The sequence below is a fragment of the Arachis hypogaea genome, chromosome 6, assembly GCF_003086295.3.
Source record: "Arachis hypogaea cultivar Tifrunner chromosome 6, arahy.Tifrunner.gnm2.J5K5, whole genome shotgun sequence".
Classification (NCBI taxonomy): domain Eukaryota; kingdom Viridiplantae; phylum Streptophyta; class Magnoliopsida; order Fabales; family Fabaceae; genus Arachis; species Arachis hypogaea.
In genome coordinates this window covers 27,728,381-27,752,720 of record NC_092041.1, presented here as the reverse complement: position 1 = coordinate 27,752,720, position 24,340 = coordinate 27,728,381, and the positions used below count along the sequence as shown (strand labels likewise).

The window sequence follows — 24,340 nt, the reverse complement described above, 5'->3', positions numbered from 1 at the left end:
GGGTCATACTTGTGTTCCACCCAATGTTCATAAAATAAAGAACGAAAACGATTATTGAAATATAAATCTAAACATGGATTAAATTAGAAAGATCAAACGAATAAATCCATAAAAATAGACAGAGCTCCTAACCTTAATAATGGAGGATTAGTTGCTCATGGTTCAGAGAAGAAAAATAAGGGTTCTGGTAAAAAAAAGTGTCTTGTCTAAATGTACAGAGTTCCTATTTATAACTAATCCTAATAAATTTAAAATCTAATCATCTAAAAATAATATCTTTTCCTCAAAATCATATTTGAATTTAAATTCGAATTAATTAACAAGTCTTCCGCTGATGGGTGGGGACCACTTGATTTGTCCATTCTGCAACTTCTAATATGTGTTTTCTGGGTTGAAAACTGGTTCAAAATGTGGCCCAAAATCCACGTCAGCGATTTTTGTAAATTCTGCAGATCGCGCACATCATGCGTACTTTCTTCTTTTTGGGGATCTTTTTGTTTCTCCATCCTCTGGGTACTTTCTTCTTTTTGGGAACCTCCTCCTTCCTAGATGATGCATTCCCAACACCAAACTTATGTTTGATGTCAGGAGGAATTTTATTGATTGTTACCAAGGGAGGTTTGAGGTGTAGATTCTGCTGTGTATCATCAGGGGGTTTTTGAAGGGTTTGATCAATAAGCTCAGCCTGCATGCACCTCTCTTCTTCACCCGTTGGATGTATATCCTTGAAGACATGAAAGACCAGTTGCTCATTATGCACTCTAAGCACTAATTCCCCCACTTCTAAATTAATCAAAGCTCTTCCAGTGGCTAGGAATGGTCGTCCTAGAATTATAGGGGCATTATCATCCTCCCCTGTGTCAAGAATCACAAAGTTTGCTGGGAGGAAGAACTTACCCACTTTGACCAAAATATTCTCCACTAATCCGTATGCAGGCTTCATAGTTTTGTCTGCGATCTATAATGCTATCTTTGTGGGTTGTGCCTCTTGGATTTGTAGCTTTTTCATCACAGATAAGGGCATTAGATTTATGCTTGCCCCCAACTCACATAGGGCTTTCTCAAAGGTTGTGCTCCCAATGGTGCATGGAATTTGAAAGCTCCCTGGATCTGGCATCTTCCTTGGCAAGTTATTCTGAATTACAACATTACATTCCTTAGTTAGGACTACTGTCTCATCTCCCTTTAAACGCTTTTTCTTTGACAACAGCTCCTTCATGAACTTGACATAGATAGGCATTTGCTTCAAAACCTCAGCAAAAGGAATATTGATTTGTAACTTTCTAAAGACTTCTAAGAACTTTGAAAACTGCTTGTCCTTGGTCTCCTTTTGAAGTCTCTGAGGATATGGCATCTTAGGCTTGTATTCAGGAGCCTTTGGCAGTGTAGGATACGTGTCTAGAGAGTCTGGGAATGGGTTGTCTGCACGTTTTGGAGGGGTGTGCTCTACTTCTTCCTTCTTCTCTTCTGAAGCTTCTTTTTCAACCAACTCTTCATTGACCTTGGTCTCAAAGCGCTACCTTACCACTTCTCAATTAAATAACCTTGCAATCTTCTCCTGGGTACACCACTGTATCACCTTTAAATATACTTGTATACCTCTTAAGTAATTACTTGCTCAATTGGCCCACTAGCACCTCTAAATTTCTAATGGAGGCTCTGGTTTCCTGCATAACTTGTGCTTCCGTACTTGCCACTTGTCCACTTATCACGGTGATAGCCTTGCATTCCTCTCTTGGATTTGGAATTGTGTTACCAGGAAGGCTATTAGTGGTCCTCTAATCAAATTCATTAACTCTAGTGGCTATTTAACCCATTTGAATATCTAGGTTCTTGATGGATGCTCTGGTTTCCTGTCTAAAACCTGTCAATATTGCTTCCAAATCATTGTTCTGTTGAAAACCACCCTGAGAATTATTGTTAAAGTTCTGAGGTCTCTGAGGTTGATCCCTCCATCCAAAATTTTGGTGATTTCTCCATCCCTGGTTGTATGTCTTGGAATATGGGTCATTGTTGGGATTCCTATGACCACTCCCATGTAATTCACCTGTTCAAAAGAAGGTTGAGCATAATCATAATTATCTTTTTGCACAAAATTACCTGCAATGTCATAGGAGACTTCCTGTCGTGGATTTTGGGTGTTGATAGCTGAGACTTGCATGCCACCCATGTGTTGAGTAAGTAGATTTATTTGCTGAGACATAAGCTTATTCTGAGCAAGAATAGCATTAAGAGCGTCTACTTCTATGACACCCTTCTTCTGAGGAGCCTCAGAGTTCACAGGATTCCTGTTAGATGAGTATAAATATTGGTTGCTTGCAACCAATTCAATTAGCTCAATAGTCTCATCTGGTGTCTTCTTCTTGTGCAATGAACCTCCTGCAGAATTGTCTAAGAACATCTTGGACATTTCCCCCAAACCTTCATAAAGGATGTCTAGTTGTGTCCATTTGGAGAACATGTTTGGAGGGCATTGCCTAGTCAGTAGCTTGTATCTCTCCTAAGCTTCATACAGAGTTTCACCATCCTTTTGCCTGAAGATCTGAACCTCCACCCTAAGCTTAGTCAGCTTCTTTGGTGGGAAAAATTTAGTGAAAAACTCAGTAACCACCTTGTTTCAAGTATCCAAACTCTCTTTAGGTTGAGAAGAGCAAATGAGAAGAGCATGAGTTTTTACACATCTGGGTTTACTCCATTTGTCTTCACAGTATCACAAATTTGCTGAAAACTAGAGATAAATTGATTTGGGTCTTCATGGGGAAGACCGTGATACTGGCAGTTTTGTTGTACTAGAGTGACCAGTTGAGGCTTCAACTCAAAGTTGTTTGCATTAATAGGAGGCACCACAATGCTCTTTCCATACAGATCTACAGTAGGAGCAGAGAAAGAGCCAAGTACACTCCGTTGTTCATTCCCATTCGGGTTTGCCGCATTGGTATTATCAGTATTAATTGGATTCATAGTGGATTCTGCAGCCTTGTAAAGTTTTGCTTGTTGTAAACGCCGCCTGAAAGTCCTTTCAGATTCAGAATCAAAGTCTAGGAGATGTTCTTTGTCTCTGTTCCTGCGCATAAATAACCAGCAAACAAGAAAGAATGGAAATCTCTACGTCAGAGTGCAGAGAATTCCCAGTGAGGTAACCTGTGTAAAAGCACTAAATAAAATAAATAAATAAATAGAAAAAAATAATAAATAATCAACACCAAACTTAATTTCAGAAATTAAGAAAAATATTGGTGCTATTTATTTATTAAATTTTTTTTCGAAATTATTATTATTTTTTTGAAAATATTTAAAACAAATTTTTAAATAAAAAATGAAAAATAAAAATAAAAATAAAACGCCTAATCTAAGTAATCAAACAACTGAAAGTTGTTAATCACTATCAATCCCCGGCAATGGCGCCAAAAACTTGATGCGCTATTTTACAACCCACAAACTAACCGGCAAGTGCACCGGGTCGTACCAAGTAATACCTTACGTGAGTAAGGGTTGATCCTACGAGGATTGATGGATCAAGCAACAAGAGCGTTTGATAGGATTAGTTAGGCAAGCAGAAAATGGTTTTGGGATATTCAAAGAGCATTAAACAGTACTTTAAGAATTTCAGAAAGCAAGCAGCAATGAGTTGGGAATAAAATATGGAGAAAACAGTTAAGGTTTCAGAGTTATCTATTTTTCGGATTAACTTTTATTACTAATTAATTTAATTATGCAAGATTTAATTTCATGGCAAACTATATGCGACTAGGCCCTAATTCCTTAGACCTTCCTAGTCTTCTCTAAAGTTCACGAACTGCCAATTCCTTGGTCAATTAATTCCAATTAGAGGGTGATGATCAATTTCTAGTTTATATGCCAAAAGAATCCTAATCATCCAAAAATAAGGGGATTATATGTCACGTATCCCATTAAATACAAACAATTAGAAATTTAGTATAATATGTTTTCAAGCTGTTGTTCAAGTAAAGAGCTTTTCCAAGTTTTACAAGAACTCAATTAGAACATGGGTCATACTTGCATTCCACCCAATGTTCATAAAATAAAGGACGAAAACAATTATTGAAATATAAATCTAAACATGGATTAAATTAGAAAGATCAAATGAATAAATCCATACAAATAGACAGAGCTCCTAACCTTAACAATGGAGGATTAGTTGCTCATGGTTCAGAGAAGAAAAATAAGGATTCTGGTAAAAAAAATGTGTCTTGTCTAAATGTACAGAATTCCTATTTATAACTAATCCTAACAAATTAAAAATATAATTATCTAAAAATAATATCTTTTCCTCAAAATCATATTTGAATTTAAATTCGAATTAATTAACAAGTCTTCCGCTGATGGGTGGGACCACTTGATTTGTCCATTCTGCAGCTTTTAATCAGTGTTTTCTGGGCTAGAAACTGGTTCAAAATGCACCCCAAAATCCACGTCAGCAATTTCTGTAAATTTTGCAGATCGCGCACGTCACGCGTATGCGTCGCTGGTCTTCTGCGCAAGTCACATGGAGGCGTCGGTCACGCGAACGCTAAGCTGAGCAAATCTTAAAATCACGCGTACACGTCAGTCACACGTACGCGTCGCCATGGATACTTCCAGATCATGTGCACGCGTCAGTCACGCATACGCGTCGCTCCTTGCTGCCATCTCCTTTGATTCTCGTGCTGCAGAAACTCCATCAAATTCTGCCTGAATGCTACCTAAAATAAACAAAATTCCCCAAAACTCAAAATAGCATCCATAGTGGCTAAAATATAATTAATTCTTAATTAAACTCAGCAATTTAAGTGCAAATTCACTAGGAAAAGATAGGCTAGATGCTCACGCATCACTAATTTTGAGAATGCATCAGCTCGAGCATTCTGTTCTCGAGGTATATGGCGGACCTTATATTCCCCGAGCTATCCAAGCTGTTCCCTGGTTTTGTCCAGGTATATTTTCATGGTGGAATCTTTAGTTTGGTAGCTCCCTACTATTTGTGAGGTGAGGACTTGCGAATCGCTGAAGATGATAAGCTTTTGAACTCCAGCCTCCTTAGCCAGCCTCAAACTAGCTAGCAATGCTTCGTATTCGGCATGGTTGTTTGACGCAGGGAACTCAAATTTTAAGGAGAGTTCAATTTGGGTTCCCTGATCACTTTCTATTATCACACCTGCACCACTTTCGGTCTTATTTGAAGAGCTGTCTACATAAAGATTCCATTTTGTAGGAGTTTCCGGGGTATCAGTGTACTCAGCAATGAAGTCAGCCAAATACTGTGACTTGATGGCGGTCCAGGCTTCATACTGAAGATCGAACTCAGATAGCTCGACTGCCCATTGGAGAATTCTTCCAGCTAGATCTGTCTTCTGTAGAATGCCTTTTATGGGCTGGTTGGTCCAAACTTTGATGGTATGAGCTTGAAAATATGGGCGGAGTCGTCAAGAGGTTAGTATGAGAGCATAGGCAAACCTTTCTATTTTTTGGTAGTTCAGTTTGGACCCTTGTAGGGCTTTGCTGATAAAGTAGATGGGTTGTTGTCCACTTTCATCCTTTCTTACTAGTGCTGAGGCTATTGCCCGATTTCCTACTACGAAATATAATACATGTGGTTCTCTTTCCCGTGGTCGAGTTAGAATAGGTGGTTGTCCCAGGAACCTTTTGAAATCCTGGAAAGCCTGCTCGAACTCCATTGTCTACTCGAACATCTTTCTCTTCCTTAAAGTGGCGTAGAAGGGGAGAGATCTTATGGCTGATCCGACTAAAAATCTGGATAAGGCTGCAAGTTTTCCGTTGAGTTGTTGTACCTCTTTGACGCAGGTCGGACTCTTCATGTCCAGCATGGCCCGGCATTATTCCGGGTTCACCTCAATTCCCTGTTGTGTTAACATGAAACCCAGGAATTTGCCAGCTTCTACTGCAAAGGTGCATTTTGCATGGTTAAGTCGCATACCATACCTTCTTTTGGTACCGAACAATTGGGCGAGGTCGGCCAGTAATGACTCCTCACTTTGTGTTTTTACCAGCATGTCATCCACATATACCTCCATGAGTTTCCCGATATGGTCTGTGAAGACTTTATTCATTAATCTTTGATAGGTAGCTCTTGCATTTTTGAGTCCGAATGGCATGACTACATAACAGTAGTTTGCTTTTGGGGTTATGAATGAGATCTTTTCTTGATCAGGTGGATACATTGGGATTTGATTGTATCCTGAATAAGCGTCCATGAACGAGAGGTACTTGTATTCGGAGGAGGCATCCACTAAAGTGTCGATATTTGGGAGTGGATAAGGATCTTTTGGGCAGGCTTTGTTGAGATCGGTGTCTTCGGTGCACATTCGCCACTTCCCATTTGATTTTTTCACCAAGACAACATTAGCTAGCCATAATGGGTATTTGACTTCTCTTATGAATCCTGCCTCCAGTAAAGCTTGTATCTGTTCTTCTACAGCTTGAGATCTTTCAGGTCCGAGTTTTCTACATTTCTATTGCACTGGCTGAGATCCTGGGTATACTACCAGCTTGTGGCACATTTGTTTGGGGTCTATGCCTGGCATGTCTGCGGCCTTCCATGCGAAGAGGTTGGCATTATCCCTTAAAAACTAAATTAGAGGCTCTTTTACATCTACATTTAAGGTTGCCCCAATATTTGTTGTTTTGTCTAGGGCATCTCCGATCTGGACTTTTTCTATCTCACCCTTAAATTGTGGACGAAGTTCTTCCCGACCTCGAACTCCACCGAGCTCAATGGTGTGGATTTCTTCTCCTTTGCCCCTGAGGTTCAGACTTTCGTTGTAACAGCGTCGCGCTATTTTCTGGTCTCCTTTTATTATAACGATCCCCTCTGGAGTTGGGAACTTCATGCATAGATGTGGAGTTGAAACTACTGTGACGAGATGATTCAATGTTGTCTGACCTATCAGGGCATTGTAGGTTGAGCTTACGTTGACTATGATGTAGTTTATGTTGAGTGTCCTTGATCGGGTTCCCTTTCCAAAGGTTGTGTGTAGCGAGATATATCCAAGCGGTTGGATTGGAGTGTCTCCTAGTGCAAACAAGCTGTTCGGATATGCTCTGAGCTCCTTTTCTTGTAGGTCGAGTTTGTCGAAGGCGAATTTAAACAAGATATCTGCCGAGCTTCCTTGGTCCACAAGTGTGCGGTAAAGATTAGAATTGGCCAATATGATAGTAATGACCATGGGATCGTCATGTCCCGGGATGATACCTGCTGCGTCTTCTTGGGTAAAAGTAATAGTAGGAAGGTCATATGATCATTTTCCTTCTCCAATGTGATATACCTCTTCTATGAATCCTCCATTTATCATATGAACGTGCCTCTCTGGGGTGTGAGGTGGTCATTCAGTTCGTCCGACCTCTTCGTCCCTTTTTCTCTTTCTGGGCTCATCTGATTTGTTGGCTAAATATCGATCTAGTCGTCCCTCTCTTACCAATTTTTCTATGACATTTTTTAAGTCGAAGCACTCATTGGTAAGATGTCCATAGATTCGGTGGTATTCACAGTATTCTGTCCGATTTCCTCCTCCTTTTTTGCTTTTGAGTGGGCGAGGTGGCGGGATCTTCTCAGTATGGTATACTTCCCAGTAAACATCCACAAGCGACACCCGAAGGGGGGTGTAGTTGTTGTATTTTTTAGGCTTCTTGCCATATTGATCTTCTTTTTTTTCGACTCTTTATCCTTATCCCGGGAGGAGTAGGAGAATCCGGATTTTAAGGTCTCTCCTAGTCGAGAGTTTTCCTCCATATTGATGTACTTCTCAGTTCGTTCCTGCACTTTATTCAAAGATGTGGGATGTTTCTTTGATATGGAGTGATGATGAGCGGATAATTTGTACGCTTTTTGGCATTGTTTTTAGTATGTTTTTAGTATGATCTAGTTAGTTTTTAGTATATTTTTATTAGTTTTTAGTTAAAATTCACTTTTCTGGACTTCACTATGAGTTTGTGTGTTTTTCTGTGGTTTCAGGTATTTTCTGGCTGAAATTGAGGGACCTGAGCAAAAATCTGATTCAGAGACTAAAAAGAACTGCAGATGCTGTTGGATTCTGACCTCCCTGCACTCGAAGTGGATTTTCTGGAGCTACAGAAGCCCAATTGGCGCGCTCTCAACGGCATTGGAAAGTAGACATCCTGGGCTTTCCAGAAATATATGATAGTCCATACTTTGCCCAAGATTTGATGGCCCAAACCGGCGTTCAAAGTCACCCTCAGAAATCCCAGCGTTAAACGCTGGAACTGGCACCAAAATGGGAGTTAAACGCCCAAAGTGGCATAAAAGCTGGTGTTTAACTCCAAGAGAAGTCTCTGCACGAAAATGCTTCATTGCTCAGCCCAAGCACACACCAAGTGGGCCCGGAAGTGGATTTTTATGTCATTTACTCATTTCTGTAAACCTTAGGCTACTAGTTTTCTATAAGTAGGACCTTTTACTATTGTATTTGAATCTTTTGATCACTTTAGATCTCTAGATCATCTTTGGACATCTAGTTCTTAGATCATTGGGAGGCTGGCCATTCGGCCATGCCTAGACCTTGTTCTTATGTATTTTCAACGGTGGAGTTTCTACACACCATAGATTAAGGTGTGGAGCTCTGCTGTACCTCGAGTATTAATGCAATTACTATTGTTCTTCCATTCAATTCCCTTGTTCTTGTTCTAAGATATCACTTGTTCTTCAACTTGATGAATGTGATGATCCGTGACACTCATCATCATTCTCACCTATGAACGTGTGACTGACAACCACCTCCGTTCTACCTTCGATTGGGTGAATATCTCTTGGATTCCTGATTGCACGATGCATGGTTGATCGCCTGACAACCGAGTGCTCGCCTGAAAACCGAGCCAACCATTCCGTGAGATCAGAGTCTTCGTGGTATAGGCTAGAACTGATGGCGGCATTCAAGAGAATCCGGAAGGTCTAACCTTGTCTGTGGTATTCCGAGTAGGATTCAATGATTGAATGACTGTGACGTGCTTCAAACTCCTAGCAGGCGGGGCGTTAGTGACAGACGCAAAAGAATCGCTGGATTCTATTCCGGCCTGACCGAGAACCGACAGATGATTAGCCATGCTGTGACAGAGCATAGGAACATTTTCACTGAGAGGATGGGAGGTAGCCACTGACAACGGTGAAACCCTTGCATAAGCTTGCCATGGAAAGGAGTAAAAAGGATTGGATGAAGACAGTAGGAAAGCAGAGAGACGGAAGGGAAGGCATCTTCATGCGCTTATCTGAAGTTCCTACCAATGAACTACATAAGTACCTCTATCTTTATCTTTATGTTTTTATGCGTTCATCACCATATCCATTTGAGTTTGCCTGACTAAGATTTACAAGATGACCATAGCTTGCTTCATACTAACAATCTCCGTGGGATCGACCCTTACTCGCGTAAGGTTTATTACTTGGACGACCCAGTGCACTTGCTGGTTAGTTGTGCGAAGTTGTGTTAATGCCATGGTATTGAACACCAAGTTTTTGGGGTTCATGACCGGGGATTGTGAGAGTTGTGAAAAGTATTGTTCACAATTTCGCGCACCAAGTTTTTGGCGCCGTTGCCGGGGATTGTTGAGTTTGGACAACTGACGGTTCATCTTGTTGCTTAGATTAGGTATTTATTTTTTTTGAAATTCTTGAAGAAGAATTCTAGAGTTTCATGATGATTTGTTGAAGTCTGGCTGGCTGAGAAGCCATGTCTAATCTCATTGGACCGAGGTTTCAACTTATCATCACAAGAGCTTGTTGATTTTTATCAATCTTGCTTTTGGAGCAGTGATCTGCTAAGGCTTGGCTGGCCATTGGCCATGTCTAGTGTTTTGGACCGAAGCTTTCTTTGAAAGCTTGGCTGGCTGTGAAGCCATGTCTAATTCCTGGACCGGAGTCTTAGACTAAACATTGCATGATTCCTGGAATTCTCATTAAGAAATTTGATATCTTTTTCCACTTAATTTTTGAAAAAGCACAAAAAATAAAAAAATCATAAAAACCAAAAATATTTCTTGTTTGAGTCTAGTGTCTCATCTTAAGTTTGGTGTCAATTATATGCATCCATTCATGTGTCTTAAGGATCTTCAAGTTGTTCTTGATGATTTTCGTGCTCTGATCTTTAAATTCAATTGACTTGAGTGTTTTGTGTGTCTCATATGCATTCTCATTTTGTTCAGTGTCAGTGGTATACAAACTGCTAAGTTTGATGTCTTGCATGCATTGTTATTTGATTCTTGTTGCATTTTGATTTATCCTTATTATTAAAAATCCAAAAATATTTGTAATTTGTGCCTTTTCAAGTCAATAATACAGAAGAATTGAAGATTCAGAACATTCAGCAGAGGAATTGCACAGAAAAAGCTGGGCGTTCAAAACGCCCAGTGAAGAAGGACAGACTGGCGTTTAAACGCCAGCCAGGGTACCTGGTTAGGCGTTTAACGCCCAAAGAGGTATAGTTTTGGGCGTTAAACGCCAGAATGTGCACCATTCTGGGCGTTTAACGCCAGGATGGTTAAAGGGGGAAGATTTTGTTTTCAAATCAGATTTTTTTTCAAGTTTTCAAAGTTTTTCAAAATCAAATCTTTTTCAAATCAATTTTTCAATCAAATCTTTTTCAAAATCAATTTCTTTCCATTTTCAAAGTATGTTGCCTTTTCTGTTGAGAAAGGTTTAATGTTTGAATCATATCTTTTCTTGTTAGTCAAGTTTTTAATTCTCAAAATCAAATCTTTTTAAAATGTTTTTCAAATCATATCTTCTCAATCACATTTTTTAAAACCAATCATATCTTCTTAACCACATCTTTTTCAAAATAGTTTTCAATCAAATCTTTTTGATTTCTAATTTCAAAATCTTTTTCAAAAATCACTTGATCTCTTTCCCACTTCCATTTTCGAAAATCAAGTAGTGTTTTCAAAAATGTTTTCAAAATCTTTTACTTAATTTTCGAAAATTACTTCCCTTCTTCTCATATCCTTCTATTTATGGACTAACACTATTCCTTAATGCAAAATTCGAACTCCATCTTCTTTGATAAGTTCGAATTTTCTACTTCTGTCTTCTATTTTTCTTTTCCTCTGACACCTCAAGGAATCTCTATACTGTGACATAGAGGATTCCACATTTTCTTGTTCTCTTCTCTTTCATATGAGCAGGAGCAAAGACAAAAGCATTCTTGTTGAGGCTGACCCTGAACCTGAAAGGACCTTGAAGAGAAAGCTAAGAGAAGCCAAAGCACAACTCTCTTTAAAGGACCTGACCAAATTCTTCACAGAAGAAGAACCTATGGCAGCCGAAAACAACAACAATGCCAACAATGCAAGGAAGGTGCTGGGTGACTTTACTGCACCTACTCCCGACTTCTATGGGAGAAGCATCTCTATCCCTACCATTGGAGCAAACAACTTTGAGCTTAAGCCTCAATTAGTTTCTCTAATGCAACAGAATTGCAAGTTCCATGGACTTCCATTGGAAGATCCTCATCAGTTTTTAGCTGAATTCTTGCAAATCTGTGACACTGTCAAGACTAATGGGGTTGACCCTGAGGTCTACAGACTTATGCTATTCCCTTTTGCTGTAAGAGACAGAGCTAGAACATGGTTGGACTCACAACCTAAAGAAAGCTTGGACTCTTGGGAAAAGCTAGTCAATGCCTTCTTGGCAAAGTTCTTTCCACCTCAAAAATTGAGTAAGCTTAGAGTGGAAGTCCAAACCTTCAGACAAAAGGAAGGAGAATCCCTCTATGAAGCTTGGGAAAGATACAAACAATTAATTAAAAAGTGTCCTTCTGATATGCTCTCTGAATGGAGCATCATAGGTATTTTCTATGATGGTCTCTTTGAACTGTCCAAGATGTCTTTGGATAGCTCTGCTGGAGGATCTCTTCATCTGAAGAAGACGCCTAAAGAAGCTCAAGAGCTGATTGAAATGGTTGCAAATAACCAATTCATGTACACTTCTGAAAGAAATCCTGTGAACAATGGGACTAGTCAGAAGAGAGGAGCTCTTGAGATTGACACTCTGAATGCCATATTGGCTCAGAACAAAATATTGACTCAACAAGTCAATATGATTTCTCAAAGTCTGTCTGGAATGCAAAATGCACCAAGCAGTACTAAAGAAGCTTCGTCTGAGGAAGAAGCCTATGATCCTGAGAACCCTTCAATGGAAGAGGTGAATTACATGGGAGAACCCTATGGAAACACCTATAATCCTTCATGGAGAAATCATCCAAATTTTTCATGGAAGGATCAACAGAGACCCCAACAAGGTTTCAACAATAATAATGGAAGAAACAGGTTTAGCAATAGCAAGCCTTTTCCATCATCTTCTCAGCAACAGACAGAGAGTTCTAAGCAGAATACCTCTGACTTAGCAACCATGGTCTCTGATCTGATCAAAACCACTCAAAGTTTCATGACTGAAACAAGGTCCTCCATTAGAAATTTGGAGGCACAAGTGGGTCAGCTGAGCAAGAAAATTACAGAACTCCCTCCCAGTACTCTTCCAAGCAATACAGAAGAAAATCCAAAAGGAGAGTGCAAGGCCATCAACATGGCCGAATTTGGAGAGGAGGAAGAGGCAGTGAACGCCACTGAGGAAGGCCTCACTGGGCGTCCACTGGCCTCCAATGAGTTCCCCAATGAGGAACCATGGGAATCTGAGGCTCAAACTGAGACCATAGAGATTCCATTGGACTTACTTCTGCCATTCATGAGCTCTGATGAGTATTCTTCCTCTGAAGAGGATGAGTATGTCACTGAAGAGCAAGTTGCTAAATACCTTGGAGCAATCATGAAGCTAAATGACAAGTTATTTGGAAATGAGACCTGGGAGGATGAACCCCCTTTGCTCACCAAAGAACTGGATGACTTGTCTAGACAGAAACTGCCTCAAAAGAGACAGGATCCTGGGAAGTTTTCAATACCTTGTACCATAGGCACCATAACCTTCAAGAAGGCCTTGTGTGACTTAGGGTCAAGTGTAAACCTCATGCCTCTCTCTGTAATGGAGAAGTTAGGGATCTCTGAGGTACAAGCTGCAAAAATCTCACTAGAGATGGCAGACAACTCAAGAAAACAAGCCCATGGACTTGTAGAGGATGTTCTGGTTAAAGTTGAAGACCATTACATCCCTACTAATTTCATAGTCCTAGAGACTGGGAAGTGCATGGATGAATCCATCATCCTTGGCAGACCCTTCCTAGCCACAGCAAAGGCTGTGATTGATGTTGATAGAGGAGAGTTGATCATTCAAGTGAATGAAAAATCCTTGGTGTTTAAGGCCCAAGGATATCCCTCTGTCATCATGGAGAGGAAGCATGAAGAGCTTCTCTCAAAAACAGAGCCCCCACAGTCAAACTCTAAGTTTGGTGTTGGGAGGCCACAACCAAACTCTAAGTTTGGTATTGAACCCCCACATTCAAACTCTAAGTTTGGTGTTGGGAGGTTCCAACATAGCTCTGAGCATTTCTGAGGCTCCATGAGAGTCCTCTGTCAAGCTAATGACATTAAAGAAGCGCTTGTTGGGAGGCAACCCAATGTTTTATAATTAACTATTTTCTTTTGTTATTTTATGCTTTTTTGTAGGTTAATGATCATGAGAAGTCACAAAATCAATGAAAAAAGCAAAAACAGAATGAAAAACAGGAAGAAAAACAGCACACCCTGGAGGACGCACCTACTGGCGTTTAAACGCCAGTGAGGCTAGCTGATGGGCGTTTAATGCCCAGTCTGGCACCATTCTGGGCGTTTAACGCCAGAAAGGGGCACCAGACTGGCGTTAAACGCCAGAAAAGGGCAAGAAGCTGGCGTTAAATGCCAGAAATGGGCACCAGCCCGGCGTTTAACGCCAGAATTGGCACAAAACGAGATTTTGCTCGCCATTTGGTGCAGGGATGACTTTTCCTTGACACCTCAGGATCTGTGGACCCCACAGGATCCCCACCTACCCCACCACTCTCTCTCTTCTTCACCCATTCACCAATCACCTCAACACCTCTTCCCCAAAAGCCCTTCACCTATCAAATCCCATCTTTCTCTTCACCACTCACATCCATCCTTCATAAAACCCCACCTACCCCACCATTCAAATTCAAACCACTTTCCCACCCAAACCCACCATCCCTTGACCAAACCCTCCCTTCCCCCTCTCCTATATATACCCTCCTTCACTCCTTCATTTTCACACAACATACACACCACTTCTTCCCCTTTTGGCCGAACACAAAGCCATTCCCTTTCCTCTCATTTCTTCTTCTTCTACTCTCTTCTTTCTTCTTTTGCTCGAGGACGAGCAAACCTTTTAAGTTTGGTGTGGTAAAAGCATTGCTTTTTGTTTTTCCATAACCATTTATGGCATCCAAGGCCGGAGAAACCTCTAGAAAGAGGAAAGGGAAGGCAAAAGCTTCCACCTCCGAGTCATGGGAGATGGAGAGATTCATCCCAAGGGTGCATCAAGACCACTTCTATGAAGTTGTGGCCTTGAAGAAGGTGATCCCCGAGGTCCCTTTTTCACTCAAAAAGGGTGAATATCCGGAGATCCGACATGAGATCCGAAGAAGAGGTTGGGAAGTTCTTACCAACCCCATTCAACAAGTCGGAATTTTGATGGTTCAAGAGTTCTATGCCAATGCATGGATCACCAAGAACCATGATCAAAGTGTGAACCCGGATCCAAAGAATTATCTTACTATGGTTCGGGGGAAATACTTGGATTTCAGTCCGGAAAGTGTAAGGTTGGCATTCAACTTGCCCATGATGCAAGGAGATGAACATCCTTACACTAGAAGGGTCAACTTTGATCAAAGGTTGGACCAAGTCCTCACAGTCATATGTGAAGAGGGCGCCCAATGGAAGAGAGATTCAAGAGGGAAGCCGGTTCAATTGAGAAAGCATGACCTCAAACCCGTGGCTAGAGGATGGTTGGAGTTTATCCAACGCTCAATCATTCCCACTAGCAACCGGTCCGAAGTTACCATAGACCGGGCTATCATGATTCATAGCATCATGATTGGAGAAGAAACAGAAGTTCATGAGGTTATAGCTCAAGAACTTTATAAGGTGGCGGACAAGTCCTCTACCTTGGCAAGGTTAGCCTTCCCTCATCTCATTTGTCACCTCTGTTATTCAGTTGGAGTTGACATATAGGAAGACATTCCTATTGATGAGGACAAGCCCATCACTAAGAAGAGGATGGAGCACACAAGGGACCCCACTCATCATGAGATCCCTGAGATACCTCAAGGGATGCACTTTCCTCCACAAAACTATTGGGAGCAACTAAATACCTCCCTAGGAGAATTGAGTTCCAACATGGGACAACTAAGGGTGGAGCATCAAGAACACTCCATCATCCTCCATGAAATTAGAGAAGATCAAAGAATCATGAGGGAGGAGCAACAAAGACAAGGAAGAGATATTGAGGAGCTCAAGCACTCCATAGGATCTTCAAGAGCAAGGAAGAGCCGCCATCACTAAGGTGGACCCGTTCCTTGATTTCCTTGTTCTTTATTCTTCTGTTTTTCGAATTTTATGCTTATGTTTATCTATGTTTGTGTCTTGTGATCATTAGTGTCTATGCCTTAAAGTTATGAATGTCCTATGAATCCATCACCTCTCTTAAATAAAATATGGTCTTAATTGAAAAAGAAAAGAATTGCATGAATTTTGAATTTTATAACAGTTTAATTATTTTGATGTGGTGGCAATATTTTTGTTTTCTGAATGTATGCTTAAACAGTGCATATGTATCTTGAATTTGTGGTTCATGAATGTTGGCTCTTGAAAGAATGATGAAAAAGGAGACATGTTACTGAGGATCTGAAAAATCATAAAAATGATTCTTGAAGCAAGAAAAAGCAATGAAAAAAAAAGAGAGAAGAAGAAAATTTCGAAAAAAAGGGGGAGAAAAGAAAACGAAAAAAAAAAGAAAAGAGAAAAAGAAAAATAAAGTTGTGATCCAAGGCAATAAGAGTGTGCTTAAGAACCCTGGACACCTCTAATTGGGGACTCTAGCAAAGCTGAGTCACAATCTGAAAAGGTTCACCCAATTATGTGTCTGTGGCATGTATGTATCCGGTGGTAATACTGGAAGACAGAGTGCTTTGGGCCACGGCCAAGACTCAATAAGTAGCTATGTTCAAGAATCATCATACTCTACTAGGAGAATCAATAACACTATCTGGATTCTGAGTTCCTAAAGAAGCCAATCATTCTGAATTTCAAAGGATAGAGTGAGATGCCAAAACTGTTCAGAGGCAAAAAGCTAAAAGCCCCGCTCATCTAATTAATACTGATCTTCATAGATGTTTTTGGAATTCATTGCATATTCTCTTCTTTTTATCTTATTTGATTTTCAGTTGCTTGAGGACAAGCAACAATTTAAGTTTGGTGTTGTGATGAGCGGATAATTTGTACGCTTTTTGGCATTGTTTTTAGTATGTTTTTAGTATGATCTAGTTAGTTTTTAGTATATTTTTATTAGTTTTTAGTTAAAATTCACTTTTCTGGACTTCACTATGAGTTTGTGTGTTTTTCTGTGATTTCAGGTATTTTCTGGCTGAAATTGAGGGACCTGAGCAAAAATCTGATTCAGAGACTAAAAAGGACTGCAGATGCTGTTGGATTCTGACCTCCCTGCACTCGAAGTGGATTTTCTGGAGCTACAGAAGCCCAATTGGCGCGCTCTCAACGGCATTGGAAAGTAGACATCCTCGGCTTTCCAGCAATATATGATAGTTTATACTTTGCCCAGGATTTGATGGCCCAAACCGGCGTTCAAAGTCACCCTCAGAAATCCCAGCGTTAAACGCTGGAACTGGCACCAAAATGGGAGTTAAACGCCCAAACTGGCATAAAAGCTGGCGTTTAACTCCAAGAGAAGTCTCTGCACGAAAATGCTTCATTGCTCAGCCCAAGCACACACCAAGTGGGCCCGGAAGTGGATTTTTATGTCATTTACTCATTTCTGTAAACCTTAGGCTACTAGTTTTCTATAAGTAGGACCTTTTACTATTGTATTTGAATCTTTTGATCACTTTAGATCTCTAGATCATCTTTGGACATCTAGTTCTTAGATCATTGGAAGGCTGGTCATTCGGCCATGCCTAGACCTTGTTCTTATGTATTTTCAACGGTGGAGTTTCTACACACCATAGATTAAGGTGTGGAGCTCTGCTGTACCTCGAGTATTAATGCAATTACTATTGTTCTTCCATTCAATTCCCTTGTTCTTGTTCTAAGATATCACTTGTTCTTCAACTTGATGAATGTGATGATCCGTGACACTCATTATCATTCTCACCTATGAACGTGTGACTGACAAACACCTCCGTTCTACCTTCGATTGGGTGAATATCTCTTGGATTCCTGATTGCACGATGCATGGTTGATCGCCTGACAATCAAGTGCTCGCCTGACAACCGAGCCAACCATTCCGTGAGATCAGAGTCTTCGTGGTATAGGCTAGAACTGATGGCGGCATTCAAGAGAATCCGGAAGGTCTAACCTTGTCTGTGGTATTCCGAGTAGGATTCAATGATTGAATGAATGTGACGTGCTTCAAACTCCTAGCAGGCGGGGCGTTAGTGACAGACGCAAAAGAATCGCTGGATTCTATTCCGGCCTGACTGAGAACCGACAGATGATTAGCCATACTGTGACAGAGCATAGGAACATTTTCACTGAGAGGATGGGAGGTAGCCACTGACAACGGTGAAACCCTTGCATAAGCTTGCCATGGAAAGGAGTAAGAAGGATTGGATGAAGACAGTAGGAAAGCAGAGAGACGGAAGGGAAGGCATCTTCATGCGCTTATCTGAAGTTCCTACCAATGAACTACATAAGTACCTCTATCTTTATCTTTATGTTTTTATGCGTTCATCACCATATCCATTTGAGTTTGCCAGACTAAGATTTACAAGATGACCATAGCTTGCTTCATACTAAAAATCTCCGTGGGATCGACCCTTACTCGCGTAAGGTTTATTACTTGGACGACCCAGTGCACTTGCTGGTTAGTTGTGCGAAGTTGTGTTAATGCCATGGTATTGAACACCAAGTTTTTGGGGTTCTTGACCGGGGATTATGAGAGTTGTGAAAAGTATTGTTCACAATTTCGCGCACCAAGTGACTAAAAGGTCCTTCTCGTAGACCATTGATGAGGGCATGCTTTGTTGAACCTCTCCATGTAGTTACAAAGACTCTCCCGATCTCCTTGCTTGATCTCTAATAGGCTTGGGGCGTGTTTGGCTTTGTCCTTTTGGATGGAAAATCGAGCAAGAAATTTCTTGGCCAGGTCATCGAAACTTGTGATGGATCTGGGGGGAAAAGTGTCGAACCACTTAATTGCTGTCTTTTTTAGGGTTGTTAGGAAGGCTTTACATCGAATAGCGTCCGAGGCGTCGGTGAGATACATTCCACTTCTGAAATTATTGAGATGATGACTTGGATCCGATGTGCCATCGTACGGGGTTATGTCGGGAGCTTTGAAGTCCTTTGGGACTTTGGCTTTCATAATCTCTTTAGTGAATGGATCTTGATCCTTGTGGGAGCTATCTTCGGGATCAGGCTGGATGGTTTTTGTTTTAAGGTCAGCTTTGAGCTTTAGGAGCTTGTCCTCTAACTCTCGGTGTCGCCTAGTTTCCCTTCGAGGGTCCCTCTCAGCTTCCCGTTGATGCTCAGCCTCTTTTTCGAGCTATTTGAGGCGATCTTATTGAGCTTGAAGCGCCTCTATGATTTCTGTAATTGGCAAATTCTTGTCTTTATTTGGTTAAGAAGTATCTTTTGGTGTAGTGTCCGTATTCTTATGCGGTGTCCTGCTTTCTTGATCAGAGTCGTGGTCGTTGTCAAGGTTGTCTGCCATGATGATGGGATGACTTCCAGGTTCCCCGGCAACGGCGCCAATGTTCCGAGGGTTACCTAAAACTGTAGGTCAATCTCGGACGAGATCTGTGGTGGTGGTCGGAGCTGACGTGTCTGACTTGTTGGACTTGGTGCAGCTGATCCTTTGTCACCGGAGGGTGGTGGTACCTGCAAGAGACTCCAGTGCTTAAGTTAGCATGGGCTTTAAGCAGGTTTTTAGTAAAATCAGAGTATGAGTTATACCTGGGTGCTCCAGTGTATTTATAATGGTGTAGAGTGACCTTTCTGGAGATAAGATAGTTTATCTTATCTTATCTTTTTAGGGGAACTGCCTTATCTTTCTAGGCTTTGGTTTCCTTTAGATTTGGGCCGTATTCCTTTGTTTGGGCCTACTTGGGCCTTTGTAGTGATTTGGCCGAACTCTTTATGAAGAGGTCAGGTAATTCTGACCTGAAGAGGTTGGTCAACTTGTCTTCAATCAGCCCGGGTCATACAGCTCGACCCAGGGCATGAACACTGACCTTGTTTCCCGTGCTTCAAAAGTGACTGTGTTTGTTTACAATCATATGATCTTATTGTCTTGGCTTAGAAAAAGAAAAAATTGGACAGAAATTGTTTGACCAGGAGTCACACGTTTTGCCACTGTTTTCATTAGTTTGAAAAGTATATATGATCACAAGGAAGATTTCCAGGCATTGATGGTGGACAAATATTTCACTTCTCATAAGTTAGCCAAAAGTGCTAATGGAAAGATTGTTAGTTCAATTGTCTTGGATAGTAAGTTTTGGCAAGATGTTACCACTGTGAAAATCGTTGGTCCTCTTATTAAGTTGTTGAGGCTTGTTGATGCTGATGAAAAGCTCTCTTTGGGAATCATGTATGAAGGCATGCAAATAGCCAAAAATGCTATCAAGACAATGCTTAGAAATCAAAAAGCTACTTATACGCCATACACGAGTATCTTGAAAATGAGGTGGGATAAGTATTTGAAGTGTGATCTCCATGCGACAGCGTACTTTTTAAATCCAGGCATTTCCTATAGTGAGGGTTTTATTGAGAAGGCAAATGTTTTGAGATCTTTACTTGATTTTCTTGATGTTAAAATGCTTTGTGATGACTCAGTTGCCGCAATGCAAGAGATACAGCTGTATCGAGATTTTAAAGAAAGTTATGGGAGAGAAAGTGCTAAGAGAGCGGCATCAAGACTCGAACCTGGTAAGTTATTTCATATACAAGTTCATTTTAGTTTGAAAGTTTAATATGTTGTGTGATAAACATTAAAAAGTATTTGATTTTTATATCTACGTAGGTGAATGGTGGAGGCTACAAGGTGGGAGTGCTCTTAATTTGCAAAAAATGACAGTCCATCTTCTTCATCAAACCTCTTCTTCATCTGGATGTGAGAGGAACTGGAGCATTTTTGAACAAATCCATTCAAAGAGGAGGAATCGGTTAGAGCATCAAAGGCTAAGTGACATTGTTTATGCCACTGATGGAGGAAAAATGCCGGTAAAGATTTTCACAAAAATTTTGTGTTGCAAGTATAGTTCTAAATCGACAATTAAACCTCAATCAATATTTAAATTGTTTGTCACAAATACAAACCCAATAAAATTAACCGAAGTATTTAAACCTCAGGTCATCTCTCAAGGAATTACAAGGAAGTGCATTTATTATTGATTATGAGATTGTATCTGTTTGGGTTTTGAGTTTAATAAGCAAGGAATATAAAAAACAAGAAAATAAACTAACAACTAACAAAAGTCCTAGCAAGGGTTGAGAATCAAAATTCCTATCCTCATTATCATTGTCAATTATGATGGTAATTGCAAATTGCTCTTACTTAGTTAACCTCTTACAATTGAAGGAAAGTCAAGTGAGCAAATCAACTTGAGTTTACAAGTCCTAATCAAAGACTAGAGTTAGTGAAGCTCAAGCTAACTAGCAACTTTCAATCACCAACCAACAAGAGACTTTGATAATTCAAGAGTCTCCAAATGACTCAATCTAAGCTAAGAATATAAAAATCTAATTTAAAATCCATCCAAAAATTTTATCAAAAACTTGGAAGGCACAAAATAAAAACATAGAAAATTAATAAAGAATATTAAATCTAAACAAGCAATTGCAAGCATCAATGACTAACAATTAAAGAGAGTAACAATAAACATAGAAAACATAAATTGCATTAAAAGAAGTCAAACGTAACAAGAGCTCATAAACATAAAAATGGCGAAAAATGAAAATTAACAAGAGAAGAAGATGAACTAAAGTGCTTAAACAAATAAAAGTAAGAGAAAACTAAATTAAAGGAAGATTGAACATGAACCTAAGGAGAAATTGAAAGAAGAAACCCTAAACCTAGAGAGAGGAGAGAGCCTCTCTCTAAAAACCTACATCTAAAACCTAAATTGTGTATGAATGTTAGTTGAATGATTGAATGATTCCTTCCAGCCTCACTTTGCAGCCTCTAATCAATATTTTTTAGCCTAAACTGGGTCAAAAGCAGCCCAAAAATCGCCCCCAGCATTTTCTGCAATTGTAGCATGTGGCGCTCTATCATGCCTACGCGTCGCCCATATGTACGCTGATGAACGGATATTTTATATGCTTTTTGGGGGTAATTTCATGTAGATTTTAGTATGTTTTAATTAGTTTTTAGTAGAATATTATTAGTTTTTAGGCAAAAATCATATTTCTGGACTTTACTATGAGTTTGTGTGTTTTTCTGTGATTTTAGGTATTTTCTGGCTGAAATTGAGGGAGCTGAGCAAAAATCTGATTTAGGCTGAAAAAGGACTGCTGATGCTGTTGGATTCTGACCTCCTTGTACTCGGAATGGAATTTTTGGAGCTACATAAGTCCAATTGGCGCGCTCTTAATTGGGTTGGAAAGTAGACATCCAGGGCTTTCCAGTAATATATAATAGTTCATACTTTGCACGAAGATAGATGACGTAAACTGGCGTTGAACGCCAGTTCCATGTTGCAGTCTGGCGTCCAGCGCCAGAAACAGGTTACAAGTTGGAGTCCAGCGCCCAAAACACGTTACAACCTGGCGTTGAACTCCAGAAACATCCCAGACATGTGAGAAGCTTAAGTCTCAGCCCCAACACACACCAAGTGGGCCCCAGAAGTGGATTTCTGCAACAATTATCTTAGTTTACTCATTTTCTGTAAACATAGGTTACTAGTTTAGTATTTAAACAACTTTTAGAGACTTATTTTTGTACCTCATGACATTTTTAGATCTGAATTTTATACTCTTTGATGGCATGAGTTTCTATACTCCATTGTTGGGGGTGAGGAGCTCTGCAGCGTCTCGATGAATTAATGCAATTATTTCTGTTTTCCTTTCAAACATGCGTGTTCCTATCTAAGATGTTCATTCGCGCTTAATTATGGAGAAGGTGATGATCCGTGATACTCATCACCTTCCTCAATCCATGAACGTGTGCCTGACAATCACCTCCGTTCTACAGTAGATTGAATGAGTATCTCTTAGATTCCTTAATCAGAATCTTCGTGGTATAAGCTAGATTGATGGCGGCATTCATGAGAATCCGGAAAGTCTAAACCTTATCTGTGGTATTCCGAGTAGGATTCCAGGATTGAATGACTGTGACGAGCTTCAAACTCCTGAAGGCTGGGCGTTAGTGACAGACACAAAAGAATCATTGGATTCTATTCCAACCTGATTGAGAACCGACAGATGATTAGTCGTGCTGTGACAGAGCTTTTGGACCATTCTCACTGAGAGGATGGGAAGTAGCCATTGACAATGGTGATTCCCTACATACAGCTTGACATGGAAGGAGCCTTGCATTTATGAAAGTGAGTAAGCATTATGTTGCAGGGATTCAGAGGACAAAGCATCTCCAAAACCCCAACATATTCTCCATTACTGCACAACAAGTAATTATTTCATGCTCTTTTATTTTTCTAATAATTCAAACTGATAATTATATTTGATATCCTGACTAAGAATAATAAAATAAACATAGCTTGCTTCAAACCAACAATCTCCGTGGGATCGACCCTTACTCACGTAAGGTATTACTTGGACGACCTAGTGCACTTGCTGGTTAGTGGTACGAAATCATAAGAAATCTTGATTTTGATATTGGGATTAAAATTTCGTGCACCAAGTTTTTGGCGCCGTTGCCGGGGATTGTTCGAGTTTGAACAACTAAAGGTTTATTTTATTGCTTAGATTAGGAATAATTTATTTTTGTTGCTATAGAGTCATTAAATTCTGAATCCTTTATTCCCTTTTCAAAAAGTTTTTCAAAAATATTATTTTTCTTTATCAAATTTTTAATTTTTTGTGAGTTTAGTATTTTGTTCTAAGTTTGGTGTCAATTACATATTTTATAGTTTCCCTTTAAATTTTTGAATTTGTGCTCTTTGATCTTCAAGTTGTTCTTGTTGATTTTTCTTGTTGATCTTTAATTTTTCTTGTTCTGTGTCTTTTCTTGTTTCACTTGTGTTTTTCCAAAGCATTAGTCTTCCAAAAAGAATATACCTATTCAAAACAAGTGTTACATTTACTGTCCAATTGGCTAGAGCGTTGGTCTATGTTCTTGATAATTGGGTATCTTCTTTTTAAAATCTTTTACAAAAATAATTTTTCTTGATTTAATCTCGTGCCAAACTTTAAGTTTGGTGTTTTCTTGTCGATCTTTTTATAATTTTCAAAAATTTTATTGAAGTTTTCTAAAAATTTTAAGTTTGGTGTTCTTTCTTTTGTTCTTGTGTTCTTGTGAATCTTCAAGGTGTTCTTGAGTCTTTCTTGTGTTTTGATCTTAAAATTTTTAAGTTTGGTGTTCCTTGGTGTTTTTCCTCCAAAATTTTCGAAAATAAGGAGCATTAGATCTAAAAATTTTAAGTATTGTGTCTTTTATGTGTTTTTCTCTTTCATCATAAAATTCAAAATTCAAAAAAAAATATATCTTTTCTAACTATTTTTAAGCTACTTTTTCAAAATTTTTTTGTACAAATTCAGATTTCAATTTCAAAATTTTTCAAATCTTACCCTCCTAAGTTTTTTTAAAAAAAAATTTATATTTTATTATCTTTTTCAAAAATATCCTAACCACTTTCTCTCTCTCCTCAATTTTTTTTTCAAAAATCTTCACAAAACAATTTCAAATTTTTTATTTTTATTTTTATTTCATTTTTATTTTATCTTATTTTATTTTATTTTATTTTACTATTTCGAAAATAAATTTTTATATTTAATAAAATAAACAATATCAACATCCATATCATCTCCCCTGCTCCATCATGAGACTAAGTGGAAATGAACAGTCCAGAAGGACTCTGGGGTCATATGCTAACCCCACTACTGCTTCATATGGGAGTAGTATATGTATACCCTCCATTGGAGTTAGTAGTTTTGAGTTGAATCCTCAGCTCATTATCATGGTGCAACAAAGTTGCCAGTATTCTGGTCTTTCACAGGAAGAACCTACAGAGTTTCTGGC

The 24,340-nt window shown here is 39.5% G+C and overlaps 1 protein-coding gene across 1 annotated transcript in view; it reads left to right on the top strand.

Moving 5' to 3' along the window:
- The first annotated feature begins 19,553 nt into the window (after positions 1-19,553).
- Positions 19,554-24,340, top strand: part of LOC140173647 (uncharacterized) — a 117,979-nt gene continuing 113,192 nt past the window's right edge. The window contains exons 1-2 of the mRNA XM_072198146.1: positions 19,554-20,070; positions 20,165-20,364. Coding sequence (XP_072054247.1) covers positions 19,554-20,070; positions 20,165-20,364 — 717 coding nt within the window. The remainder of the gene's footprint in view (positions 20,071-20,164; positions 20,365-24,340) is intronic.